Below are 24,854 nucleotides of genomic sequence, written 5' to 3'. Positions count from 1 at the left end.
GACATTATTCTGTCTCCATTTTAATAGAGGTGTTACTTTATTAGACTATGAACATATCGCAGAGTAAAATCCAGAACAGGATATTTAGAAAGACGTTGAACTAACTCTATTGTAGTATCTGTCAACGTCTAGTGTTCATGGTACAAAGTGCGTGCTTTCTATAAGATTTGTTCTTCTTCTTTTTCATTAAGATAGTCCTGATCAACATAAATCATAAAGCCGGTGAACAAGCTATCTGTCCAGCGAACGTCGTAGAATAAGCCATTCTGTTCAGAATAGAATATCTGCAGCCAAACTTCATCCTTCTGTTTTAGGTACATGATAGTTGAACCAGAAGCCACATCATAGTTGCCGGTGTTAGCATCAAACGTCTTTATACGATATTGGCCATTGTGCACCAGCCCAATAGCAAGATGCTTATTTGCCAAGGTAATGTCGTAGGAAAAATAATAAATGCCAGGTATACCACATATAAATTTGCCACTGGAAACATTGTAGTGTCCTCCTTCGTTTAAAAGAACTTTATCAAATTTGATAGGCATGCGTTCCTTGGGAAAGCTGTAAGTGATGGCTGCGGAGAAGGCAGATCTTGCTGCGTTAATGCCACATTTGCAGATTCCAGGCAAACCAGGCTCTCCATTGTTTCCATCGGCACCTTTTGGTCCAGGTATTCCCGAACTACCTTGAGCCCCTCTAAGACCCCTTGGTCCTCGGGGGCCTACTTTGCCAATAGCTCCCCGTATCCCCTTCGAGCCAAGTTTTCCTCTTCTTCCTGGATTTCCTCTGTCACCTAAAAAACAAACATTGCTTTATTTCTTTCCATTTGTATTCCTATGGTATGATTACAGAGGTGTTGAAACAGAAGATCAAGAACTCATGTTTTGTTACTGTTATAAATTATGTTCCGATAGTGATTCCACTTCCAAAGTATCTCTATGGTTAAGTGGTTTGTTTCATCCTGAGATCGTGTAAGGTGTTTCATGCACACAAATTCATTATTTTATTTCTATCCGCAGGCATAGTTAGTTCATAGTTTAAAAAAAATATTTTGTTGGTTTGAAATTTAAACAACCTGTCAGAACAATAACTAAATCCAGTTGTAGATACTTATGTTTACCATCAAGTGCATGTGTATATGTGTATATTTCAATTGTTTTCCATTTCTACCTTAGCTTTATTGTGTGTTGTAATCCTAAAAATTAACTGTACAACTACCTAGTGGTGAAGGTAGAAAAAAGTAAAATATCACAGAATTGATTGTATTGCTTTTTATTGCTGTTGTTTTACGCTAAATGTTTAAGAATTTAGAATTTATTCTGAAACTCGGATCTATGATGGCCAAAGTCAAGCTTTGTGTTAGAACAGTAAGAAGGACACCAATGTCAGACTCCTAATCATAAACTACAGCTCAGCTTTAAATACCATTATCCCATCCAAGCTTATCTCCAAACCCATGGAATGTGGAGTCAGCACTCCCCTCTGCAACTGGATCCTTGACTTCCCGACCAACAGACCACGATCAGTGACGGTAGGTGATAAATCAACCTCCACGATAATCCCCAACATTGGTGCCCAGCAAGGATGCTTTCCTCGCCCTCTTAATATCTTGTCGTGACTATGCAGTCAATACAACTGATCCAATCCAACTCAATTTACAAATTCACAGGCGACACCACCATAGTGGGCCATATATCAAATAATGATGAGACAGAATACAGGAAGGAGATTGACAACCTCTTGACCTGATGCCAAGATAACAACCTCTCACTCAATGTCAGCAAGACAAAGGAGATTGTGATCAACTTCAGGAAGCACATTCTGGTATACATTGATGGCGCCGAAGTAGAGATGGTTGAAAGCTTCAAATTCTTAGGAATAAATATCACCTGCAATTTGTCCTGGACCAGCCACATTGATGCAATGGCACACCACGCCTCTACTTTCTTAGAAGCTTAGGAAGTTCAACATATCCCCAACAACCCTCACCAATGTCTACAGATGCACCATAGAAAGCATTTTATCGTGATGCGTCACAACATGATTTTGGAACAGCTCCATCCCAGGCCGCAAGAAATTGCAGAGACTTGTGGACGCAGCCCAGACCATCATCCAAACCAACCTCCCTTCCATTGACATCTCATCTACACTTCATGCTGCCTAGGCAAGGCTGCCAGCATAATCAAGGACCAGTCCCACCCCAGTTACTCACTCTTTTCCCATCAGGCAAGAGATACAGAAGTGTGAAAACGCATACCTCCAGGTTCAGGGCCAGCTGTTATCAGACAACAAACCAACTTGAGAGCAGCCCTGACCTCACAATTCATTGGAGAACTTGAACTCTTTTTATTAAAACTTTATTGGACTTCATCTTACACTAAATGTTTTATCCTTTATCCTGTACCTGAACACTGTGGATTGATTATAACCATTTATAGTCTTTTTGCTGACTGGATAGGTCACAACGTAAAGCTTTTCACTGTACATTGGTACATGTGACAAAAATAAACTAAACTAATTATCAGATCTATATGGATTATGTTCTAGGATCAGTCTGTTATTATATGTGCACATTGCTTTTGAAATAGTAAAGAAAATAGATAATTCAAAAGTCTATCTGAAAAGGACTCAGATTGACTGGGCAATTGGAGTATGGAAATGAAAGGCCAAGAGATGGTTCTCTCCTACTCTAATGATGAGAGCAAGAATATGGAAAAGCTGTCTAGAATGTTACTATATATATAGTACCAAATGCTTGACATTTTATTATTATTTGTTATAGAGTGAAGAAGGGTCTCGACCCAAAACGTCACCTATTCCTTCTCTCCAGAGATGCTGCCTGTCCCGCTGAGTTACTCCAGCTTTTTGTGTCTATCTTCAGTTTAAACCAGCATTTGCAGTTCCTTCCTATACAATTCAGAGTTGGAATTTGATGGAGAATTAAAGTGGAAAGTGCTGGAACCTCAGGTGACTGGTGGGCCAGGGCTTACTGACTGAATGGAAATATTCAGCAAAGTAGTCACCCAAACCATTTGGTTTCTCTAATGTGGAGCAGACGATACTGTGAGTGGGGCCACAGTTTAAGAATAAGGGGAAGGCCATTTAGAACAGAGATGAGGAAAAACTTTTTCAGTCAGAGAGTTGTAAATCTGTGAAATTCTCTGCCTCAGAAGGCAGTGGAGGCCAATTCTCTGAATGCTTTCAAGAGAGAGCTTGATAGAGCTCTTAAGGATAGCGGAGTCAGAGGGTATGGGGAGAAGGCAGGAACGGGGTACTGATTGAGAATGATCAGCCATGGTCACATTGAATGGTGGTGCTGGCTCGAAGAGCTGAATGGCCTACTCCTGCACCTATTGTCTATTGTCTATTGAATGCAAACACTAAATTGGTGGAAGTGATTTGCTACTTCACTTGGAAGATCTATTCAGTACCCTTGATGATAAGAAAAGAGATAAAAGGACAGATGCTGCATTGTGTATGGTTGCATGGGAAAGTGCCATGAGAAGTGGAAAGGTTGATGGAGATGGAAGAGCAGATCATTGGTTCACAAAGGGAACAGACCCCTTGGACAGCTGAAAGGACAGGGGAAGAGAAGATGTATCTGGTAACTGCCTGTTGAAGGTGGTGGAAACTTGGGAAAATGATCCATTCAATATGCGAACAAGGGAGAGAAGACAGAAAATAGTCTGTTCGAAATTCTACCATCGGGCAGACGCTACAAGGCCTTCTACGCCTGCACCTCCAGATTCAGGAACAGCTTCATCCCCAGGCCCATAGCTGCTATGAACCGGTCCTGCTGAGCAGGATGGTCACATCGCACAGTGAACCGGCACAGATCTACTTGAACTTTATACTGTTTTAAAACTGTTTCTAATTTTGTTTCATTGGGTTGTATAAATTTATACTGATTAGCTAATTAATTTACTGCATCGTATGGAAGGCGCATTCCCAATCTTGTTGTACCCCTGTACAATGACAATAAAGATATATTGTATTGTATTGTATTGCATTGTATTGTAGTGCAGGAATTGGAAGTAGCTCAGAGCCGCAACAACCAAGTACACCGAGAAACCCCTTTTAACAGGGTCATCTGGTGTGTCTGTCATTTTCGGACTGGTTCCAAAACTTCACCTATCCATGTTCTCCGGAGATGTTGCTGAGTTACTCCATCACTTTGTGTCTTTTTCTGTAGAGCAGCATTTACAGTTCTTTGTTTCTACATGCCTCTAGATTTATGCTGGATAAATCCTCATCCGCTATTCTGAGAATTTTCCACTAAGTCTTGTGCATTTTTCCACTGTTCTAAGTTAATTACATTGGAATAATGAAAATAAGTTTCGGCTTGAGTATATGGTTACTAATGTGTTTGGTATTGGATTATTATTGTCACACGTACCGAGATACAGTGAAAGCTTTGCTTGCATGTTTTCCAGTTAAATGGCATTATCTTGAATACAGTCAAACCACACCCAAGTAAAACAGGCAGTGCAAAGAGAAAAACACCAGAGTGCAGAATATAGTGTCACAGTGTTGGAGCATTACAGTCAGTGAAAGTACACATTTAAAAAAAGGTAAATTAGGATGGGAGATCAGGACTACACCCTTAGCTTATGAGAGAACTATTCAGTAATCTAATAAAGCAGGGGAAAAGCTGTTTCTAAATCTCGTTGTACTTGCTTTCAAGCTTTTGTATCAATTGCAGAAGCCCAATGTGATAGCAGAGAAGTGGGTATAACCATCTCACCATCGACTCCTGATTGTTTTGCATATCTTTCATTCATTGTTCTTTATCTCTCTACATCATTGTCTATATCTCTCGTTTCCCTTCCCCCTGACTAGTCTGAAGAAGGGTCTCGACCCGAAACGTCACCCTCCAGAGATGCTGCCTGTCCCGTTGAGTTACTCCAACTTTTTGTATCTATCTTCCTCACCTCACCTGTTTAGACATCTTTATATTGGTTATTTTTATCATTGTAACATTGTGAAAAATTCAAGAAGCTGTTTTATGCTTTACTTTTAAATAACATAGTTTATATTATTCTGGATATTTGGATTTGTACAATATGCCCCTGAAATAATATAAGGAATTGTTTTATGGAATAAGTATTAAGATTTGCCCATGCAGCAGACTTATAGCCTGAAGCTTCTTGATTTTGTTTGTTTTAAACCTCATTTTCCGTGGTTAAGAATTTTATTAAAACATTTCTACTCCAAACCTGAACTAGTTCTTTTAGTATTTTATAGAAAGAGGTTACTTGCTCTAATAGCATTAGTTTCAAAAGTGCATTTAATTATTTACAAGTGTAATGGGTTATAGTAAAATTCATAAATATTTATGCAAATTCTGTACTATTTATTGCTTTTTGGATCTGTTCTCTTTGGGACGGTAGCCAATGTATGTAATCAAGCAAACGTCTTTTGGAAACCAATGTTCTAAAGTCCAGGCATGCTGATGAAAAATGCTGGATAGAGCAATGCAATTATTTTACCTTCTTCTGCTTTGTATCCCTTCTGACCATCTTTCCCATCCATACCATCTTTTCCAGGCAATCCCATTCTTCCAATAGGACCTGGAGATCCAGGATAGCCTGGAGGCCCCGGTGTCCCTGGAGGTCCTGGTGCACTACAAATAAACTGGGAAGGATCAAATGTAATGGACGACTTCCGGTTTGTCGGGAGTTGATTGGCAGCATGGGATGTAAAGCAGGCAAGTAGAAGCAGCCAGAGCATCATCACACCTAGGAAAGAAAGTTAACACAGCTTCTTGTTTATTGCTTTAAGCAACAATTTATTGAGCCCAAATTCTAAACGTACTTACAATATCTTAGTTCAAAACTATGGTGGCATAAAGTAGGCCATTTGTGAAATGTTTTGTTTAGTTTACTGTCATATGCACCGAGGTACAGTGATAAGCTCTTTTGTTGCTTGCTGTCCAGTCAGCGGAAAGACCACACCATTTCTGTCATTTGAAAAGTAAATTGTTTATGAAACTAAGTGTTATGGAGAAGGTTCTATGCTGATCATTGCCAGTCAGTTGGGCCAATCATGTGGTGGCTAGATAGAGAGAAAGAAATCAGGCACCATCTTCAGTGTTATTGATAGCCAATATACACAGTTTTAAAGTGCAATTCTGATGAAGTGGCTGAGTGCTTAACGAAGGCTATCTATTGTTTTAGGAGTACACATGAAGACTGGTCTCACAGCAAGATATCACGAGTGGTGGAAGACCAAATACAAGTCTGTATTTGGGTACCCACGATGACGTGCATTATTCCATTCATTTCTCTTCCATGTTGTTTATATCTCCTCCTGCCTCATATTCTGAGAGGAGATAAAATGGAATACTCTGAAATGGAGTACACCCACAGTGGCATTATTTAACGTGTATTGCTTTACATTGTGATACTATCAAACTCCTTACTGAAAGTACGGGATGTTACAATTTACAAGCTAGCAGGTGTATGTGCCATTTGTGTTTATTAGTTATCTAAGCATATTATTTTGTGTCCTGCTGCATTATTTTTGGACACTTGGGTGTTGTCGTGAGATGAATACATATATGGACATATGGGCAAATATGGACTGGGAGGAGCCAGAATTATGAGTATTAGGGAATGCAGTGACGTGATGCATCAGACACGAAAGGAGCTATGGCTAGATACAGTTCTTTACAAGTCTATGACGGGAGAAATACTATCTGTTTGTAACACTACTTCAATAAACTAATTAAACTGAAACATTGTGAAGATCTCTCCGTTGTTGTTTGTGTCAAGAATGATCAGTCTATTCCTTTCGTGAAGTGGTGATTAGACAAGACAACTCTATGGGAAGGATCGAAGTTGCCACTAAATTGTAAGAATTACCTTAGCCCGAGTAAATAAACTAAGAACTAACCTCAGTGAGTGAAAATAAATGTAGGACCTGTCTCTATGAGTGAGACTGGAGCTTGTGAATTGATTGTACAGAACAGGGATTGTTTTATCTGGCAAGCCTGTACCAAATTCTACAGACGGATAGGGTAATTACCTGCGCGGATCAGACTAACAGAGATTGAAAACTTCGAAGCCAGTGAGTTCAGCATTAAGTTTTATTGGAAAAGCTGTTTTTCAGAAGTTGTATTGGAAAACTGCCACTGAAATTTTTTGAAATGCTGAGACCTTGAGCGTTGCAAGATATCAGTTGTTTTGAATTCCTTTGAAGATATGATTTTACGTCAACACGTCTTAAAGGGATATTGATGTACACATATGCTTGTACTTAGATCAGATGCTCAGCCACAAGGTGGTGACATCAGATTGGATTCCCAAGGGGAATATGGTTTTTCTTCATTTTGTGGAGCTTCAAAGTTTTCTTATGTCTTGAAATGGGTTGCAACCTTGAAAAGCCAGTGTGAGATTGAAGAAGAAAAACAGAAGAAAAGACAGATGAAAATAAAAGAAGAACAACTGAGAAGAAAGAAAGAATATTTGAACATGATATAAACAAGCTGCCAGGTTAATGGAAGCCACAAAAGAGCTAATGAAATCAAGTGAAAATGTAGATGTGGTACGATTCAACTTGATTCAATTTAACCATCTCAATGATGAAATCAAAGAAGCATTGAAACAGCTGAGAAGACGAGGAACAATTGGAACTAAATGCTGCAATGGCAACGACCAAGACAATACTCAATGTACTTGATGCTGAGAGATCAAGAAGCAGCTTGATAGTATCTGATGGGATGAACTCTTATGTGGAAAAAGGAATTGCTCAAAAGGAAACATCAGCTAAATTAAAGCCGCAAACAGCCAAAAGCAGTTTTGTAACGACTGCAAGACCTGTAGAGGCACAGATGAAAGAAAATCATCCTGAAATATTTCACATTGAACAAAAGGACCAAGAAAAGAACCCAAAACATGCAAAACAGAATAAAAGGCCCATTGCGAGTGATGCTATTCTCTCATCTCAAACGTGCGGGCATATTGGGGCCGGTGATGAAAGCTGCATCTCCTCGAAAGCAGTCCAAGCTGATCCATTGGCTGGAGAATCTGGTCCTGAAAATACTTGAATGAGCACAGAGATGACTGAGACCAACTCAGAACTAATACCAGATATTAAACTAACTGTGTTTGATGGAACAGTTGAGAGCTTTGTTCGGGATACTAATGTTAATCCACAACCACCATATGAAGTGTTGGAGGAGAATGGATGGCTGAGGCATTCAGTTGAAGTAGCACCAGAAAATCATGAATCTTCGGATCAAGAAATGATAGAACTGGAAACTTCAGGGGATCCCGCACCAGAAAATCCAACACACCTTGAAGATGTTTCAACCAAAGTAATTGCTGAAAAAAAAAACTATTTCCACAGAGAACTCTACAGTTTTTGTCAATGGTGGAAAATTAAATGAATCCATCGCCAACTAAACTGAGAATGACCATCCAGAAATCTCTGTTACAAATGGAACTACCCTAGATGGTGAACTGAGAAACTAGAGCACAGTGGAAGATGGACACTATTGTCTAGACTTGCCTTTCAAGCAAGAAAACACCAGCAAAAGTGGCTAAGGCACTGTTTCATATCTAAGACTGGAAAACGATAGCAAAGAGGTGCATATTTCGTTCATAATGGGAAAATCCAGAGTGACACCATTAAAACAGATGACGATTCCCAGAATGGAGCTTACAGCTGCAGTCCTAGCTGTCAGAGCTGACACAATTCTGCAAAAAGAATTACAGCTTCAACTGGACAACAGTGCACGATGGTGCTTAAGTACATCAACAAAGAAACCAAAGGCTTTCAAACATTTGTAGTAAACGGAATTCCCTTTGGTAAGGGATGCTATTGATGTATCACAATAGAGATATGTTAGCACAAAGGAAAATCCTGCAGATGAAGCATCTAGAGGACTAACAGCAGACCGCTTCTTAAGCTGGAAGAGAAGAAGATTGAAGAAGATCCTGGCTAATGGGCAAAATATTGAAGACCACACCAGAAGCACAAGGTCTTGTTCAACTTTAGACTATGAGCAACATCTTGGAAAGACCAATAACGAAGACATGTCTGCTCCTAGAAGCTGATACTTGAGTACAGCAAAGACTGGTGGCCTTTAAGATTGATGAATCACTAAAGTAGGTTAGATGCTAACATATAGTGCATGCTTTATCTTGATTATGTGTGAAGTCTTTATGGCTCCTTTAATGTTTATTAGTAATTGTTTCGTTATTTACGTAGAACAATTAGGGGCCGGTGTGTAGGAGCTATTTGTGTTTACTAGCTGTCTTAGCATATTATATTATTTTGTATCCTACTGCATTATTTTTGGACACTTGGGGGTTGTCGTGAGATGAATACATATATGGCCATATGGGCATTGCGATAAGGGTGACTTTAATATCCCCAATCGTGGATGATTTTATTTTCCCCAATATTGACTGGGACTTTGTTCATGCAGAAGGCATCGACAGGGCAGAATTTGTCAAGTGTATCCAAGAGGGCTTCTTGAAAACTTATATGAGCAGTCCGACTTGAGGAGGGAGAACACTGGACCTTGCATTGGGAAATGAGCCTGGCCAGGTAACTGATGTTTCCGTGGAAGAGCATTTTGGGAACAGTGATCACAGCTTTATGAGTTGTACTATAACCTCATCTGCTGACTGATTATCCATGATCCCGATGTGGCTCCCTGTACATCAACAACACCAAGTGTAAACTTGGCGACCATTTTGTCGAACATTTGCGCATGGTCCAAGGCCTGCTGGATCTCTTGGTTGCCTCTTCCCATTCCCATGCTGACCTTTCTGTCCTGAGCCTCCTCCATTGCCAGAGTGCAGCCACACGCAAACTGGAGGAACAGCACCTCATATTCTATATGGGTAGCTTACAACCCAACAGTATGAACATTAAATTCTCGATTCTTTACCACCCCCCTCTTTTCCTAGCAACCCCCTTTCTTCTCTATGCCCCACCTGGACGGCATCTATTTCTCCCACCCCTTTCCACCTACATTCCTTCCTCGAGCTTCATAATTTGCAACTCTTCAATCTTTTTGCTTCACCCTTCTGACTTTTCATTTGTAAATAGACACAAAATGCTGGAGTAACTCAGCGGGGCAGGCAACGTCTCTGACAGCATTCATTTGTACTCTTTGTCCAACCATCTGCCTATCAACCACCCCCTCACCTATATCCACCTATTATTTACTGTTTTGTTCAGCCCCTCCTATCTTCCAACATCCCCCCCCCCCCCCCACCCCAACCATAATTAGCCAGAACAAGGGTATATCCTAACTGAGGCATAATCTACCTTCTCTGTAATCAATTCCCTGAGGAATAGGTTCAAGAGTCCAGAGTATTTAATTGTCATATCTACTGGGATCGCAATGATGAAATTCTTACTTGCTTGCAGCTTTACACACACAAAAGTACAACAAATAAATATACAATACATTATTAGTTGCAGGAGAGTGTAGGTGTAGGCAGATGCTGGTATAAATCGAAGGTAGACACAAAATGCTGGAGTAACTCAACGTGTCAGGCAGCATCTCAGGAGAGAAGGAATGGGTGATGTTTCAGGTCGAGACCCTTCTTCAGACTTTCTTCTTCAGTCTGAAGAAGGGTCTCGACCCAAAATTATTAGTTGCACTTGGTAAACCAGATCTTAATTGTGCAAGCCATACTGTAGTATGCAGTGTAACCTCCTACATTCCATTGTAGTTCCGTGTTAAGATTCTGTTAATTTTATAATTTGCTGCAGTTTCATCATAACCTTTTGTGAATCATACACAAGAACAGAAGATCTCGGAGCTCTGCAAACCCCCATCATTTAAATAATATGCTTTAATTTATACTTCCGTTGAAATGGGGAATTTTACACTTTCTACATTATACTTCATTTGCCAGATCTTTGACAACACTTAACCTAATTCATCTGCATGTGTGCATGAAAAGGAAAGGCCCATGTACACAATTGCATGTGCAAGTTCAGGATTTGGACATCCAACACAGACTCTTTCCCTCATACCAACCTAGAATAAAGTACACTTTGCTCATGTAAACCTTCCCCAGTATAAAACAGAACTGAGAAATCCAAATCTAAGATTAATTAGATTTCCTTGATTATTGTCTCTTAACCAATTGGTTCTTGCTTGTAGGAACAAAATGCAATATAGTGGTGATTGCACTTAGTACTCTTAAGCACCATTTCAAAAACGTAGCGCAGAGGATTCCTTACAGTCCTTAGAAAGTGAATTCAACATATTTCTCACAGAGAAAGCACTGTGGGCGTTTATCTTGCTCAGATCTTCATTTCTCTGATCTATTTTTAAGACAGGAAGTTGTGGTCAATGTGATAAAATACCAGGTTTACATTGATCAAATCTAATCATTTTAGTTTAATTCTCCACACGTTTGCATAAGTTCCCCCTAGATTCTACCTATCACCTGGAAATGGCGATTTACAGTGGCCAGTTAACCTAACAACCCACAAGTCTTTGGGATTGGGAGAAATCCAAAATGCCTGGAAGAAACCCAAAGATTTGATCGGTCATTGAGTTATAGAGCTGTACAGCATGGGGCACCTTTACCATGGGGACCAAGGTGGTATTCTAGGCAAGTCCCATTTGCCTGCATTTAGCCAATATCCCCCAAAAGGGAAAATGTGCAAACTTCTCAGAAGCGGCATCAGAGGTCAGGATGGAAATCAGATCTCCAGCAGCAGCTCTATCAACTGTGGCTAAATACATCTAAATCCTCCATCACCTGTAGCCAGGTTTGAGCCTGGGTATCTGGCGCTGCAAGGCAGCAACACTACCGTTGCACCACCATGTAAAAAGTTGTTTACATATTCATCTTTATCTTAATTAACATTATTGCTTAACATTATATATTTGTTGTTCTTCCAATAAGTAAATATATTATTTTTTTAAACCACTTTTATCTTAATTTTTTTAATATTTGGTTACACTATTTTTAAAAACTTCTGATTAGAAAGGGCTTTGACTGCATGAGCTGTCAAAACAGCATCAAGTTGGTCTGGTAGCAGCAGAGAATCCACTGACTGTGAGCAGCCTCTGGACCTCAAATCACTCTGCGTCACAAGATACCTCCAGCATTGAGGCCTCCAGTTCAATGCATTGGGCTGCAGATGGTTAGTGCAGCTGTGAGGATCACTTGGTAGGAGGACACATCAAGGTAAAGGGTTCCATCAAGCATTGTCCAGCCAATTGCAATCACATAATAAACTGTCATTTCATAAGCACTCGTTTTGAGTGACTCTGAAAGGTTTCCTTTAAAGAAACATTTTTTTTTCTTCCTTACTCTGGTTCAGGATCTATTTGGTCCTGCCTATTTGCTGATTCTTCTGCATAAGCTAAACACAGATGCTGGTAATACTTCAGTATTGCAGGACCTAGAGGGGGACCAGGTTGGGCAGCAACAGGCCTTGCGATCAGTAGCTCTACAAGTTGTACAATTAATAAGGCAACCTGACAGTGATCAGCTCTCAGCAGGCTGTAAGCTGAATGGGGTAAACAGATAGACACACAGGTATCCTTATCATCGTTGGGGCAGCAGTCCAATATCCTGGTTATCTCCAGAGATGCCTCTTCTTTAGCTGCTAGCAATCTGAAAGACCACTTCAGGTTCTCTAACTATGGTAGATTCTGCTGTGTTTTCCTATAAGGGTCAAAATAAATGACTTGTGTGTGATAATAATACCACATGTTACACATATAGATTGAAAAGGACTCTGTGGCTTTTGGGTAGTTCATAAGAGATAGGAGTAGAATTAGGCCATTCAGCCCAAGTCTACTCCGCCATTCAATCATGGTTGATCTATCTCTCCCTCCTAACCTCATTCTCCTGCCTTCTCCCCGTAACCCCTGACACTCATACTAATCAAGAATCTATCTATCTCTGCCTTATCCACTGACCTTGCCTCCACAGCCTTCTGTGGCAAAGAATTCCACCAGAAACATGGCATTGCATAAAGAATAAGGATAAAAATAATTATTAACCTGTATTAACCTATAATTATTAACCTGTATATCCCCCAATAGTCCAACAAACCTATGTGTCCTACACCATGAACAACCTGTCTTCAAAAATATGGTGATAAATGCCTTTTAAAGCAGTTCTGAAGATAGACTCTGTGAGTATTGCCCTATACATCTCCATTGGAATTGGAGTGAGGTTCAGGTAGGATACCAAATGCCAGAGGGCCATGAGCTGTGCACATGGACATTCCTGATTTACAGAACACTAGCATGCAATAATTCAAAATTCCTGCTGACACAGCCCTCAAGAAATTTACCAGTGATTGCTATATTTAAGGAAATTCCTTATTAACTTGTAAACACAGTCATCTGGGGAAAATCATTTTTAATTATCTGCAGTTCTGACTTTATGCAACAGATGTTAAATGTCCACATTCAAAGCCTGTAAGTAATTGGGATAAGGTATAAAGGCAAAACAAATCAGAGTGAAATTGATACCTCTCATAATAAAACCCAATGTTACCCAGGCCTTGAGCATGGATTACAGATTCTCAGAGAGAGAAACTGCAATCAAGATGTACGGTAAGTTGGTGGAATGATTGTTCTGCTCACGTGGCACTGTTTCCGAAGCAAAGTTTGGGTTTTGGGTTTCAATAGTACTGAAGCAGAGAACGGTGTGTGCCAAATGGCCACTGGACACAGACCTACTGGTCACAGACCTACTGGTCAGGCTAGCAGTGAATGTTATTCAAACCCAACCTACAGCTCGGCTTCAGGGTTCAAGGGGTAGGGGAAGCAAGGCCAGAAGAGTTTCTTAAAAAATAGAAATACAATTCCTCCTCGAGTCCACAAAGATATGGCGTCCTTTAATGAACCATTCTTTAAAATGTACAACAGCTGCTATAGCGATGTTTTTTTGTAAGGCAGAAGCTTTGTCCATTTGTGCTTGAACTTTGTGTCAGGAAAAATTTGCCGACATTACCACCATTGTTGGACAAATAACAGGTAACGATTAGTCAGCGTACAGAAGGGAGAATAATAAGCTGAACGGTGCCAGATCATCAATCTTGCTCTCAACATTAGCAAAACGAAAGAGCTGATTGTTGACTTCAGGAAGGGAAAGCGAAGGAGCCATGATCCTGTTTTCATCGATGGGACAATGTAGAGAAAGTCAACAGGTTCAGGTTCCTGTGCGTGGATACCTCTGATGATCTGTCCTGGACATTGATGCAATCACAAAGAAAGTTCATCGACGCTTCACTTCCTTTGAAGATTGAGAAGATTTGGAATGTCACTGAATGTATTGAACTTCTATAGGTGTACTGTAGAGAGTTTCCTGATTGCAGCCTGGTTTGGTAACTCAAATGCCTATGAGCAAAGAAAGCTGCAGAAAGAAGTAGACATTGCCTGGTCCCTCGTTGATATTGAACTTCCCACTATTAAGAGAGAGCTAGATAGAGCTCTTAAGGATAGCGGAGTCAGGGGGTATGGGGAGAAGGCAGGAACGGGGTACTGATTGAGAATAATCAGCCATGATCACATTGAATGCTGGTGCTGGCTCGAAGGGCCGAATGGCCTACTCCTGCACCTATTGTCTATTGTGATCTACAGGAAGCCTTGTCTCAGGAAGGCATATAATATATTCAAAGACCCACACCACCCTAGGCCATGCTCTCATCTTGGCACTGCCATCACGAAGAAGGTACAGGAGCCTGAGAACTATGACCTCCAAGTTCAAGAGTAAGCTTTGTTTCAGCAATCATGTGGCTCTTCAACCACACTGCACAATTCTGACCACAACCCCATCTCAGCAACGATCTACTGTATACACTTCTTCCCACCCGGTCCCCTGCAAAAAGTCTATCCCCTACTCCCAATTCCTCCGTCTACGCCGCATCTGCGCCCGGGATGAGGTGTTTCACACTAGGGTTTCTAAGATGTCCTCGTTCTTCAGAAAACGGGGCTTCCCCTCCTCCATTATAGATGAGGCTCTCACTAGGGTCTCTTCTACATCCCGCAGCTCCGCTCTTGCTCCCCCTCCCCCCACTCGCAACAAGGACAGAATCCCCCTCGTTCTCACCTTCCACCCCACCAGCCAGCGGATCCAACATATCATCCACCAACATTTCCGTCACCTACAACGGGACCCCACCACTGGCCATATCTTCCCATCCCCTCCCCTCTCTGCGTTCCACAGAGACTGTTCCCTCCGTAACTCCCTGGTCCACTCGTCACTTCCTACCCAAACCACCCCAACCCCGGGCACTTTCCCCTGCAACCGCACGAGATGCAACACCTGTCCCTTTACCTCCCCCCTCAACTCCATCCAAGGACCCAAACGGTCTTTCCAGGTGAGACAAAGGTTCACCTGCACCTCCTCCAACCTCATCTATTGCATCCGCTGCTCTAGGTGCCAACTTATTTACATCGTCGAAACCAAGCGCAGGCTCGCCGATCGCTTCGCTCAACACCTGCGCTCGGTCCGCATTAACAAAACTGATCTCCCAGTGGCCGAGCACTTTAACTCCCCCTCCCATTCCCAGTCTGACCTTTCTGTCATGGGCCTCCTCCAGTGCCATAGTGAGGCCCACCGGAAATTGGAGGAACAGCACCTCATATTTCGCCTGGGCAGTTTGCAGCCCGGTGGTATGAACGTCGACTTCTCCAACTTTAGATAGCTCCTCTGTCCCTCCCTTCCCCTCCTCCTTCCCAGATCTCCCTCTATCTTCCTGTCTCCACCTATATCCTTCCTTTGTCCCGCCCCCCTGACATCAGTCTGAAGAAGGGTCTCGACCCGAAACGTCACCCATTCCTTCTCTCCCGAGATGCTGCCTGGCCTGCTGAGTTACTCCAGCATTTTGTGAATAAATCGATCTACTGTGGACTTTGGTTTGGTTGCACAACGTACTTCGGTTTTACACAATTATGGTCTGGTTACTTATTGTTTCTGATGAATCATTTATTGTTTATTTATTATTGTATATTTGTTGTGTTATTGTGTTAATGAGCCTGTAAAGCTGCAGCCATTACGAATTTTATTGTTCATCCCCAGTGCATATAACAATTAACTACACCTGACTCTCGACCACACAACAGAATGGACAAACAATTTGCATAATAAAGGAACCACACAAACTTGTTTCAAATCTGCTTGCCTGTTAGTATGCCCATGAATACATGATATCAGGTGAATGTGAACATCAATATCGTACCCGAGGTACCTATTCTTCCTATTGTACCTATTGTGGAGGGACAAGGAACTATAGATGCTAGAATCTTGAGCAAAACACAAAGTGTGCAGGGAATGGATAGGTGGCATTTCAGGTCAGGGTAGGCCATTTAGAACAGAGATGAGGAAGAACTTTTTCACTCAGAGAGTTGAGAAGCTGTGGAATTCTCTGCCTCAGAAGGCAGTGGAGGCCAATTCTCTGGATGCTTTCAAGAGAGAGTTCGATAGAGCTCTTAATGATAGTGGAGTCAGGGGATATGGGGAGAAGGCAAGAACAGGGTACTGATTGTGCATGATCAGCCATGATCACGTTGAATGGCGGTGCGGGCTCGAAGGGCCGAATGGCTTAGTCCTGCACCTATTGTCTGTTGTCTATTGTCACGGCCCTTCTTTTGACTTCTTCACCTGCCTATCCATTCCCTCTACAGATCTTGCCTGATGCAATGAAATGCTCCAGCACTTTGTGTTTTGCAAAATGTTTTGCCCATATTTGCGATTTTCACATCAGTCATCTTGTCAGAAATGCCATGGTTACAAGTAAGTTTGTTCCTATGTATTGGCCAAAGATTTTCTGGAACTCATGTCCTGCTGGTTATTTCCTACTGTGTGCTCAGCTTCTTCCATGCATTCTTAGTTGCCAAATAATCCAATCAAACATTAAAATCTAGTAGACACAAAAAGCTGGAGTAACTCAACAGAACAGGCAGCACGTCTGGAGAGAAGGAATGGGTGATGTTTCACGTCGGGACGAAGGGGCTCGACCCAAAACATCACCCATTCCTCCTCTCCAGAGATGCTGCCTGACCCGCTGAGTTACTCCAGCTTATTGTGTCTATCTTCGGTTTAAACCAGCATCTGCAGTTCCTTCCTACACATTAAAATCTAGTCATTATTTTCATATGTTTTACATCGAATTAGGCAAAATTAGCTGTGTGTTTCAAGGGTGTGCCAAATTGGTATTCAATTTCAAAAGTTCTCGTGTTTTAATAACCCTGTCCTGAAGTCCTTACAGACTGTAGCCTTATTGTCCAAACGGGAATGAATTTAAACAACGCTAACATTACTAATGAGATTGTTAAATAAAGACCATGAACGTGTTACATTATTGCTTTGAAAGATCTAACCTGTTCACATCATTGTCATCAAACCGAATGTAAAATTTAAATTTTTTACTTTCCAATATATATTTTCTGTTTTATCATACTTCCCAATTTGCTGGCATTGGGCCCACAATAAACTGGGAATGAATTAGATGAATCAAGTATAGCAACACGTTTAAATTCAAGAATCTAACAATACCTCTCAGCATCAATTGAGTAACATTCCAAAGCTGCAATTAAGTTCACTACAATTGGGCAATATGTTTTCTCCAAGATAGCATCTAAACAATCGAAGATTAAGTTAGAAACTTGCCATTTGATTTTGCTTTTTCAGTTCCCTCATGGCATAACTAGAATCAGTGAGAAATAGCCTAAGTGTTTGGTGAATTAAGTTCATAATTTAATAATTATTCCTTATAACAAAAGTAAAACTGGCACAGTGGTGCAGCTAAGCAGAGCTGCTGCCTCGCAGCGCCAGAGACCCAGGTTCGATCCTGACCTAGGGTGTTGCCTGTGTGGAGTTTGTACATTCTCCTTGTGACTGTGTGGGTTTCCTTCAGTGCTCCCGTTTCCTCCCACATCCCAGAGACTTGCAGGTTGGTCGGTTAATTAGCCTCTGTAAATTGGCCCTAGTATGTTGGGAGTCGATGCAAAAGTGGGATAACATAGAACTAGTGTCCTGGTGATCGATGGTCAGCATGGACTCTGTGGGCCGAAGGGCTTGTTTCCATTATCTCCAAACTAAGCTTTAATAATGAGATTTGTAATTTGTATTTCCTCTCTATTTTTGTGGCAATACCTGAGTTTATCGTTCCTCCCTATTTGTCTATGAACTGAGTGGATAGTCAAGGGTAAATTACATTGACGGGTCCAGAGTCAGCATTGCCTTACGCGGGACAAATTGTGTCACGCAAAAGTGATAGAGATTTTTGAGGAGATCACCAGGAGAATTGAGGAGGGCAGGTCAAGATTCTACATGGTAGGGCTCGTCTAGAAGGTCTAGACATCACAAGGGATCCAAGGCGAGCTGGCCAAGGGATTCAAATTGGTTTGGAGGAAGAATTCAAAGGGTAATTGTGAAAGGTATTTTCTGATTTGGAGGACCAGTGGAGTGCCAGAGGGGTCAGTGCTGGGTCCACTGTTGTTAGTTAACTATATTAATGATTTTGTTAATAAATTTGCAGATTACATCAACATTGGTGGTATCGTGGACAGTGAGGAAGGTTATCTTAAGTTTAAAACAGGATCTAGATCAGTTGGGAAGGTGGGGCAAGGAATAGCTAATGGAATTTTACTTTGACAAGTGTGAGGTGTTGCACTTTGGTAGATCAAACCAGGAGATAACTTACATAGTGAGTAGTAGAACTTTGGAGCCCTTGATCTCTGTTGCAGAACAGAGGAATCTGGGAGTACAAGTGCATGTTTCTCTGAAAGTGGTGAGTCTGATGGACAATGTGGTGAAGAAAGTGCTTGCACTCATTAAGAAGGGCATTGAGTACAAAAGTTGACATCCAGCAGTACAAGTTGTTGTTGAGACCACATTTGGCAGTTCTAGTTGTCCAGGTATAGGAGGGATGTCGTTAAGTTGGGAAAGGTGCAGAAAAGAGTCATCAGGATGTTACCAGGGCCAATGGTTTGAGTTGGGGTGAGAGGCTGGAAAGGCTGTGACTCTTCTTTGGAGGGTAGGAAGCTGAGGAATGACTTTACTGAGATGTACAAGATCATGAGTGGCACGGATAAAGTGAACATCTTAGGCTTTTTTTCCTAGGTTTAATGATTCGAAAACTAGAGGTCATGGGCTTAAGGTGAGAAGGGAGAGATTTAAGAGGGGCCTCAGCGGCAGCCTTGTCACTCAGCAGATAGTCAGTATCTGGAATGAGCCACAAGAAGCTATAGAAGTTGATAAATGATGACTTTCAAAAGACATTTGGACAGATGCATAGAAGGGTTTAGAGGGATTTGAGCCAGATCTGGGCTAATAGAACTAGCCTAGAATGCCAACATGTTCGGCACGGACAAGGTGCACCATAGGGCCTGTCTCCATGCTCTTTAGCTCAATAAGTCACATGTAGACAGACCAGATAAGAATGGAAAAAAATCTTGCCCCAAGGGTATAAATGAACCAGATGTTCTTTTTACAAGAATCTGATAGTTTCATGGTTACTTTATTGAGACTCTTTCGTTAAATTCCTTACATTTTAATTACTTGAATTTAATTTTCCCAGCTGCCACATTGGGATTTGAACGTGTTTCAGACTCAATCATTCAAAATTTTCGCAGCCAATCCCGTAAACTTAATTGCTTTTTTGATTAATAATATTACATGCTGCTTGCTGTGCCTGTTACTGACACTGTATTCTACTATAGTACATACTGTAATATAGAATGCCTTCAAAATTCTGAGGCTGCTTCAATTCTTTGCCAATTCTTAAACTCCATCATTGGGATGCCCCTCGCTAAGGCAATGAAGTAAATTTCACTATGTTTTAGAATTGCCCAGAACACATTTTCCCTACAGATTATATAAAACAAAATACATTCATGCCAAATGCCAGAGGAAAAATACATAAATAAGAATGTCACTGCTGACAAAGTTATACTACAGGATTTGTCCATAGACAAATCTGTGACACAAACCATAAATCAGGGATTGATCTGATGTAGTGGTCCTGGCTTTTCAGTTCAGTTTTATCAGATGTGACACGTTGCCAGAAAACCAATGGAAGCCTGTTTGGCATTGCAGCAACCATTTACATTGACAGCAACTGAAAGTTAATTCAAGTTAGGCTGGAGGCTAAATTAATAAGATCAAGTATTGCTTGGTTGATAATTTAAACACTTTTTATAACTTTTTTAATCACTAATTTTAAAGAAACAAAACTGGCTAAGAAATAACCACAAACCACCTGATGTACCAAGTGTTTCCTTCAGTAGATTACATGGGGAACTTATCGTCTCTCTCACAAAACTGCCACTGTATGTTTCTTTTCTTTTTTTTCCTAATCAGATGTGCAGCACTTTGGTCAACGTGGGTTGTTTTTAAATGTGCTATACAAATAAAATTGATTTGACTTGACTTGACAATCTGTTGCAAACAGATGAAATCAAATCTAGATGTCTGACATTGATACTGTAATATGTAAGAGTGAACGTTTTAAGATAAACAAAGCTTACCAGATTGTAGCTGTGTGTTCAGAATAGCTCAGCGATGTATAAAATTAGCAACTTTCAGCTAGCATGTACCATAAACTATTTCTGACATTTGGTTAGGAAAGCAGTTTGTTCTTTTCTGTATCGTATGGTCACTGTTTTCAAACAATAGTTTCTTCTTAAGTTAATCCTTCAAAAACAGCACACTATCAGCACAGTTCAGAGACATATTGCTTCTTCCTAAACGCTTTTCCAACTCAAAACAGCTTTTTGGTCTTTCCCCTTCCCTTTTCCTCTTTCCAGTGCATTCTTTTACCACAACGTAATGAGTTGGAAAAACTCCCACTTATGTCACATGTAGTTGGAAATGTTGATTACGTTAAGAATAAGACTGCACATGTTAGCACTAGTCAGAACTTTGCTTTGCTTCTTCTACATGAAGTTTCTTTGACTGCTATTTCCAAATTAATTTACAGATTTTATTTCTGGATTTGCTATGGATCTATTTTGCTTTAGCTTTGATCGACAACACTCAAAAAAAAAAAGAAATGGAGATATAAGACATTGCAGATGCTGTAATCTTATACTAAACACAAAATGCTGGAGGAACAATGAGTCAGGCAGCATCTGTGGAGGGAATAGACAGACACCCTTTCAGGTCAGGTTTCTTCTTCAGACTGATCAAAGGGGGAGGGATGGGGGGAGGGGAATTCTACCGAGTGGTAGTTTGATACAGGTGGGGAGGAGGTTGTTTGGCAGATGGGTGGTAAGCGATAAAGCTTAGAGGTGAAAAGGAAACACAAGCATGTCAGATAAGGAGAGAAGAGGAGTGAATTGTAAAACCAGAGGGAGGGATATGGGCATAAGGAGACAAGAGAAGGGGAAAGGGAAAATAAAAGGGAAATGGGGCACTTGGGAATGGGAGATAAGTGAGGACAGGACAGGAAAGGAGCAGGATGACTGTGGGGGCGGGAGATGGTGGGAGAAATGTATGCGTACTGGGTTAGAGTGGGGGGGGGGGGACACATAGGAAAGAGGGAGAGTAGGTGGGGATTGCTTGAAATTGGAGAATTTAATGTTCATATCATTGGGTTGTAAGGTACCCAAGTGGAATATGAGATGCTGTTCCTCCAGTTTACCTGTAGCTTCACTCTAGCAAAGAAGAAGGCCAAGGACAAAACGGTCGGTATGGGAAGGAGAGATAAAATGATTAACAACCAAGAGATCCAGCAGGCCTTGACAAAGTGTTTGGTGAAGCAATCACCGAGTCTACTCTTGGTCACACCAATGTAAGGTAGGCCACATGAGGAGCACTGAAAACTTTGGTTTGGAGAGGTGCATATGAACCTCTTAATCATCTGGAAGGGCTGCATTCCCTGGATGGAAATGAGAGGAGGTGCGGGGACAGGTGTTAGATCTGTGGTTGCAGGGGAAAGTACCAGTGGAGGGGGTGGTTTGGGTGGGAACAGTTGAATAAACTAAGGAGTTGCAGAGGGAATGGTCTCTACGGAATGGGGTGGGGGGTGAAAGGCGAGGACCAGAGAAACTCTATTCTTATTCTGTGTGGGAGGGAAGGTAAAGAGAGCATAACTGCGGGACACATGAGACTCCTACAATAAAAGTAATTATGATAAAGGTCATTTCAAAATAAAGCAGCATTGTAATGTTTCCATAGGGGATAAATCCATTTAGTAGCAAACAAGGAAATAAAAATGTTTTAATTCAAAGGGGTTCATCCTTGCTGATGACAGACAAATCTGAATTGGAACTAAAATGAAGTACAGTTAGTGGAAAAATTAGTTGGCAGCATACACCATCCAGATGGAGTTTGATGTTCTCAAGTGTGATCCTTTTGCCAGGAAAAACAGCCATCAGGGAAAGTTAATCTCTAAATATCAACAGTTTAAACCGTATACTGTTAATTCTCTGTATTCTTTTTATTTGGAGCAGAATAGGATTGTATCTTGTATCTTGTACATATGGCAAATAAATACTGTTATCGCTGATAGGCAATAACAATTTTTTTGCTCAGAGATTCCACTCAGAGTAGTAGACAAGTCCATAGATTCCTAGAGCGGGCAGCACAGGTAGATAGGTAGTGAAGAATCCATGGCTTTCATCAGCCAAGACTTGAAACATAAGGGTTAGAAAACAAATGAGCAAAAGATTTTCACCCTCAAGTTGCTGCAAACTGGATGATACTGCCTGAGATGCTGGTGGAGGCAGGTACTCCTGCAACATTTTAAAAGTATCTGAAGGAGAACTTGAATTGCCTAGGCATTGGAGATTATGTTCTGGTAAATGGGATCATTATAGATCAGTACTTGCCGGTAGCATTGATGTGATGGGGCTGAGCCCGTGCTGCGTGACAATGAATAGTTAGAATTTGGAATTCATTGCCCGTAAGGGTGGTGGTAACAGTGCCTTCAAAGATCATCTGGATAGGCATTTCCAGGAGAATAAGTTGCAGGACTCTGGGGAAAGAACAGGGAAATGGGATTAATGATTGCTTTACCTGCACTATAACTGGGTAGTGCACACCCAGAGAAACATTTGGCTTTGCTACTGAGAAAAAAATGAGAGTTAATCTGTTAATGTTCCACATTCTAGGGTTAAATTGCACATTTAATGCTCCTGCAGATTGCCCCCAACTGGCAACATACCCTCTGGTCTTCTTAAATTGAATTTATTTTGATTTGTTACAGATGGAGAATCTCTGGACCACATGTCTTCTTGAATTTCTTTACAATCACAATTTATTTTAAAGAATCTATTTGTCAATTTCCTATTTTTGAAAAAAACCTTTTTAGGAAATGATCCACATTTATGTTTCTTAGTTTCTGAATATAAATGTAGAATTTTCAGGTTGTACACATCTCCAAAATATAAATATTCACTGGGTAACAAAGGTCTTTTGGGACTTTATGGTACAATCAAGGATTTATCAGTTTCCTTATGAATTCAATTACAGTAAATCTCTAATAAGTAACTATTCGACAATTTGGAAATCCTGGTTTGGCATCCGTGCTGATTCCCTTCCTCTCTCTAGGTTCTTGCACCCTTTCCACTCACTGGGGCCCTGGATCCCTCCCTGCCTTGCCTTTACCTGTGGCTCTAGTTGCCATGCTCCCTTCCACTCACCTGAGGCCCTGACTCCTCCACTCCCCTTAAACCAAGTGTGGGTGCTCTTCCCAGGCTTCCTTGCAATTTACTGTCTATTGATCTAACTTCTAAAAAAAATCTTTTTAAAAAGTGTGTTGGAATATTAACAGAATAATTTCCAAAATTCCAGACAATCTCCTGGTCTGGCACCACCAAAGTTCCCAAGTGTGTTGGACTAACAGAGTTCTTACTGTAATTACAATCATTAGTGTACAAAGTTTATTAAGCAGTTTATGGTTAGCTGCATATCATACCATTGAGATTAACTAGGGGCATTGAATCATACAGTGTGGAAACAGGCTTTCAGCCAATGCTGCCCAAGGTGCTCCATCTAGGCTAGTCGCATTTACCCACATAGGGCCCATATCCCTCTACCTATGTACCTGTACAAGTATATTTTAAATCTTGTCATTGTAACTGCCTCAACTACCTCCTCTGGAGGCTCATTCCCGATATGTCCCACCCTCTAAGTGAAAAGGTTTCCCCTTAGGATCATATCAATTTTTTTCCCTCTCACCTTAAAGTTATGTCTTCTGGTTCATGATTCCCCTACACTGGGTAAAGACTCTGTGCATTCATCCTATCAATTCCCCTCATGATTTTATACATCTCTACAAGATCACCCCTTAGTCTCCTGTGCTCAATGGATGGTCCTAATTTGCCCAATCTTTCCCTATAGCTCAGGCCCTTAGGTCCTGGCAATATCCTCATAAATCTGCTATGAACTATTTCCAGTTTAATGTAAAATACTAGCTTCACATCACTAAACATGGTTCACTACGGAGAAATAGAGCATGAATGTACCACATAACCCATCTCATTCTTGCACCCCTCCGCCCATCCAGTTAATTCAACATTTTAAAAATGAATAGTCTAATGTCATTAATAGTGCCATTGAAACTAGTGGCCTCTTGTAAAAATCCATCCATTTCCCTGGAGCCTTTCAGAGAATAAAACCGATTGTCTTATCCCGTCTAACCTACATGTCACTACTGCTGTCCGAATGGACGAGCTAGCTACTCGATTCTAGGGGTTTCAGGGATGAATAGTGTCTGAGTCATACAGCACAGAAGTGGGACTGTTTAGACCACCATGTCCATGCCGACGTTTAAGTTCGCATTTGCTCACATTGGGGATATAACTTATTATGCCTTGCCTGGTTAAGTGTCTATCTAAAGGACTCTTTAACCCAGTTTTCACCACCTCCTTTGGCATTCAGATATCAACCATTCATGTAGAGAAA

At 41.0% G+C, this 24,854-nt stretch overlaps 1 protein-coding gene across 1 annotated transcript; it reads right to left on the bottom strand.

Moving 5' to 3' along the window:
• Nucleotides 1–146: 146 nt before the first annotated feature.
• On the bottom strand, nucleotides 147–20,695 carry c1qtnf2 (C1q and TNF related 2). The gene is made up of 3 exons (XM_078411128.1): nucleotides 20,474–20,695; nucleotides 5,487–5,735; nucleotides 147–790 (listed from the first exon to the last, which is right to left on the bottom strand). The coding sequence occupies exons 2-3, from the start codon at nucleotides 5,728–5,730 to the stop codon at nucleotides 159–161; spliced, it is 876 nt and encodes a 291-aa protein (XP_078267254.1). The 5' UTR covers nucleotides 5,731–5,735; nucleotides 20,474–20,695; the 3' UTR covers nucleotides 147–158.
• Between the last annotated feature and the right edge of the window lie 4,159 nt (nucleotides 20,696–24,854).

The sequence above is a fragment of the Rhinoraja longicauda genome, chromosome 14 (assembly GCF_053455715.1).
Source record: "Rhinoraja longicauda isolate Sanriku21f chromosome 14, sRhiLon1.1, whole genome shotgun sequence".
Lineage (NCBI taxonomy): Eukaryota > Metazoa > Chordata > Chondrichthyes > Rajiformes > Arhynchobatidae > Rhinoraja > Rhinoraja longicauda.
The sequence above is the reverse complement of the archived record's forward strand: the minus strand, read 5'-3'. Positions and strand labels throughout refer to the sequence as shown.

What these genes read in the sequence shown, in the direction of transcription:
- c1qtnf2 (XM_078411128.1), bottom strand. Translation starts at nt 5,730, where the DNA reads ATGATGCTCTGGCTGCTTCTACTTGCCTGCTTTACATCCCATGCTGCC. An exon ending in GGGATACAAAGCAGAAGAAG is followed by an intron (nt 791 to 5,486) that starts GTAAAATAATTG and finishes TTTGTTTTTTAG; the next exon opens with GTGACAGAGGAAATCCAGGA.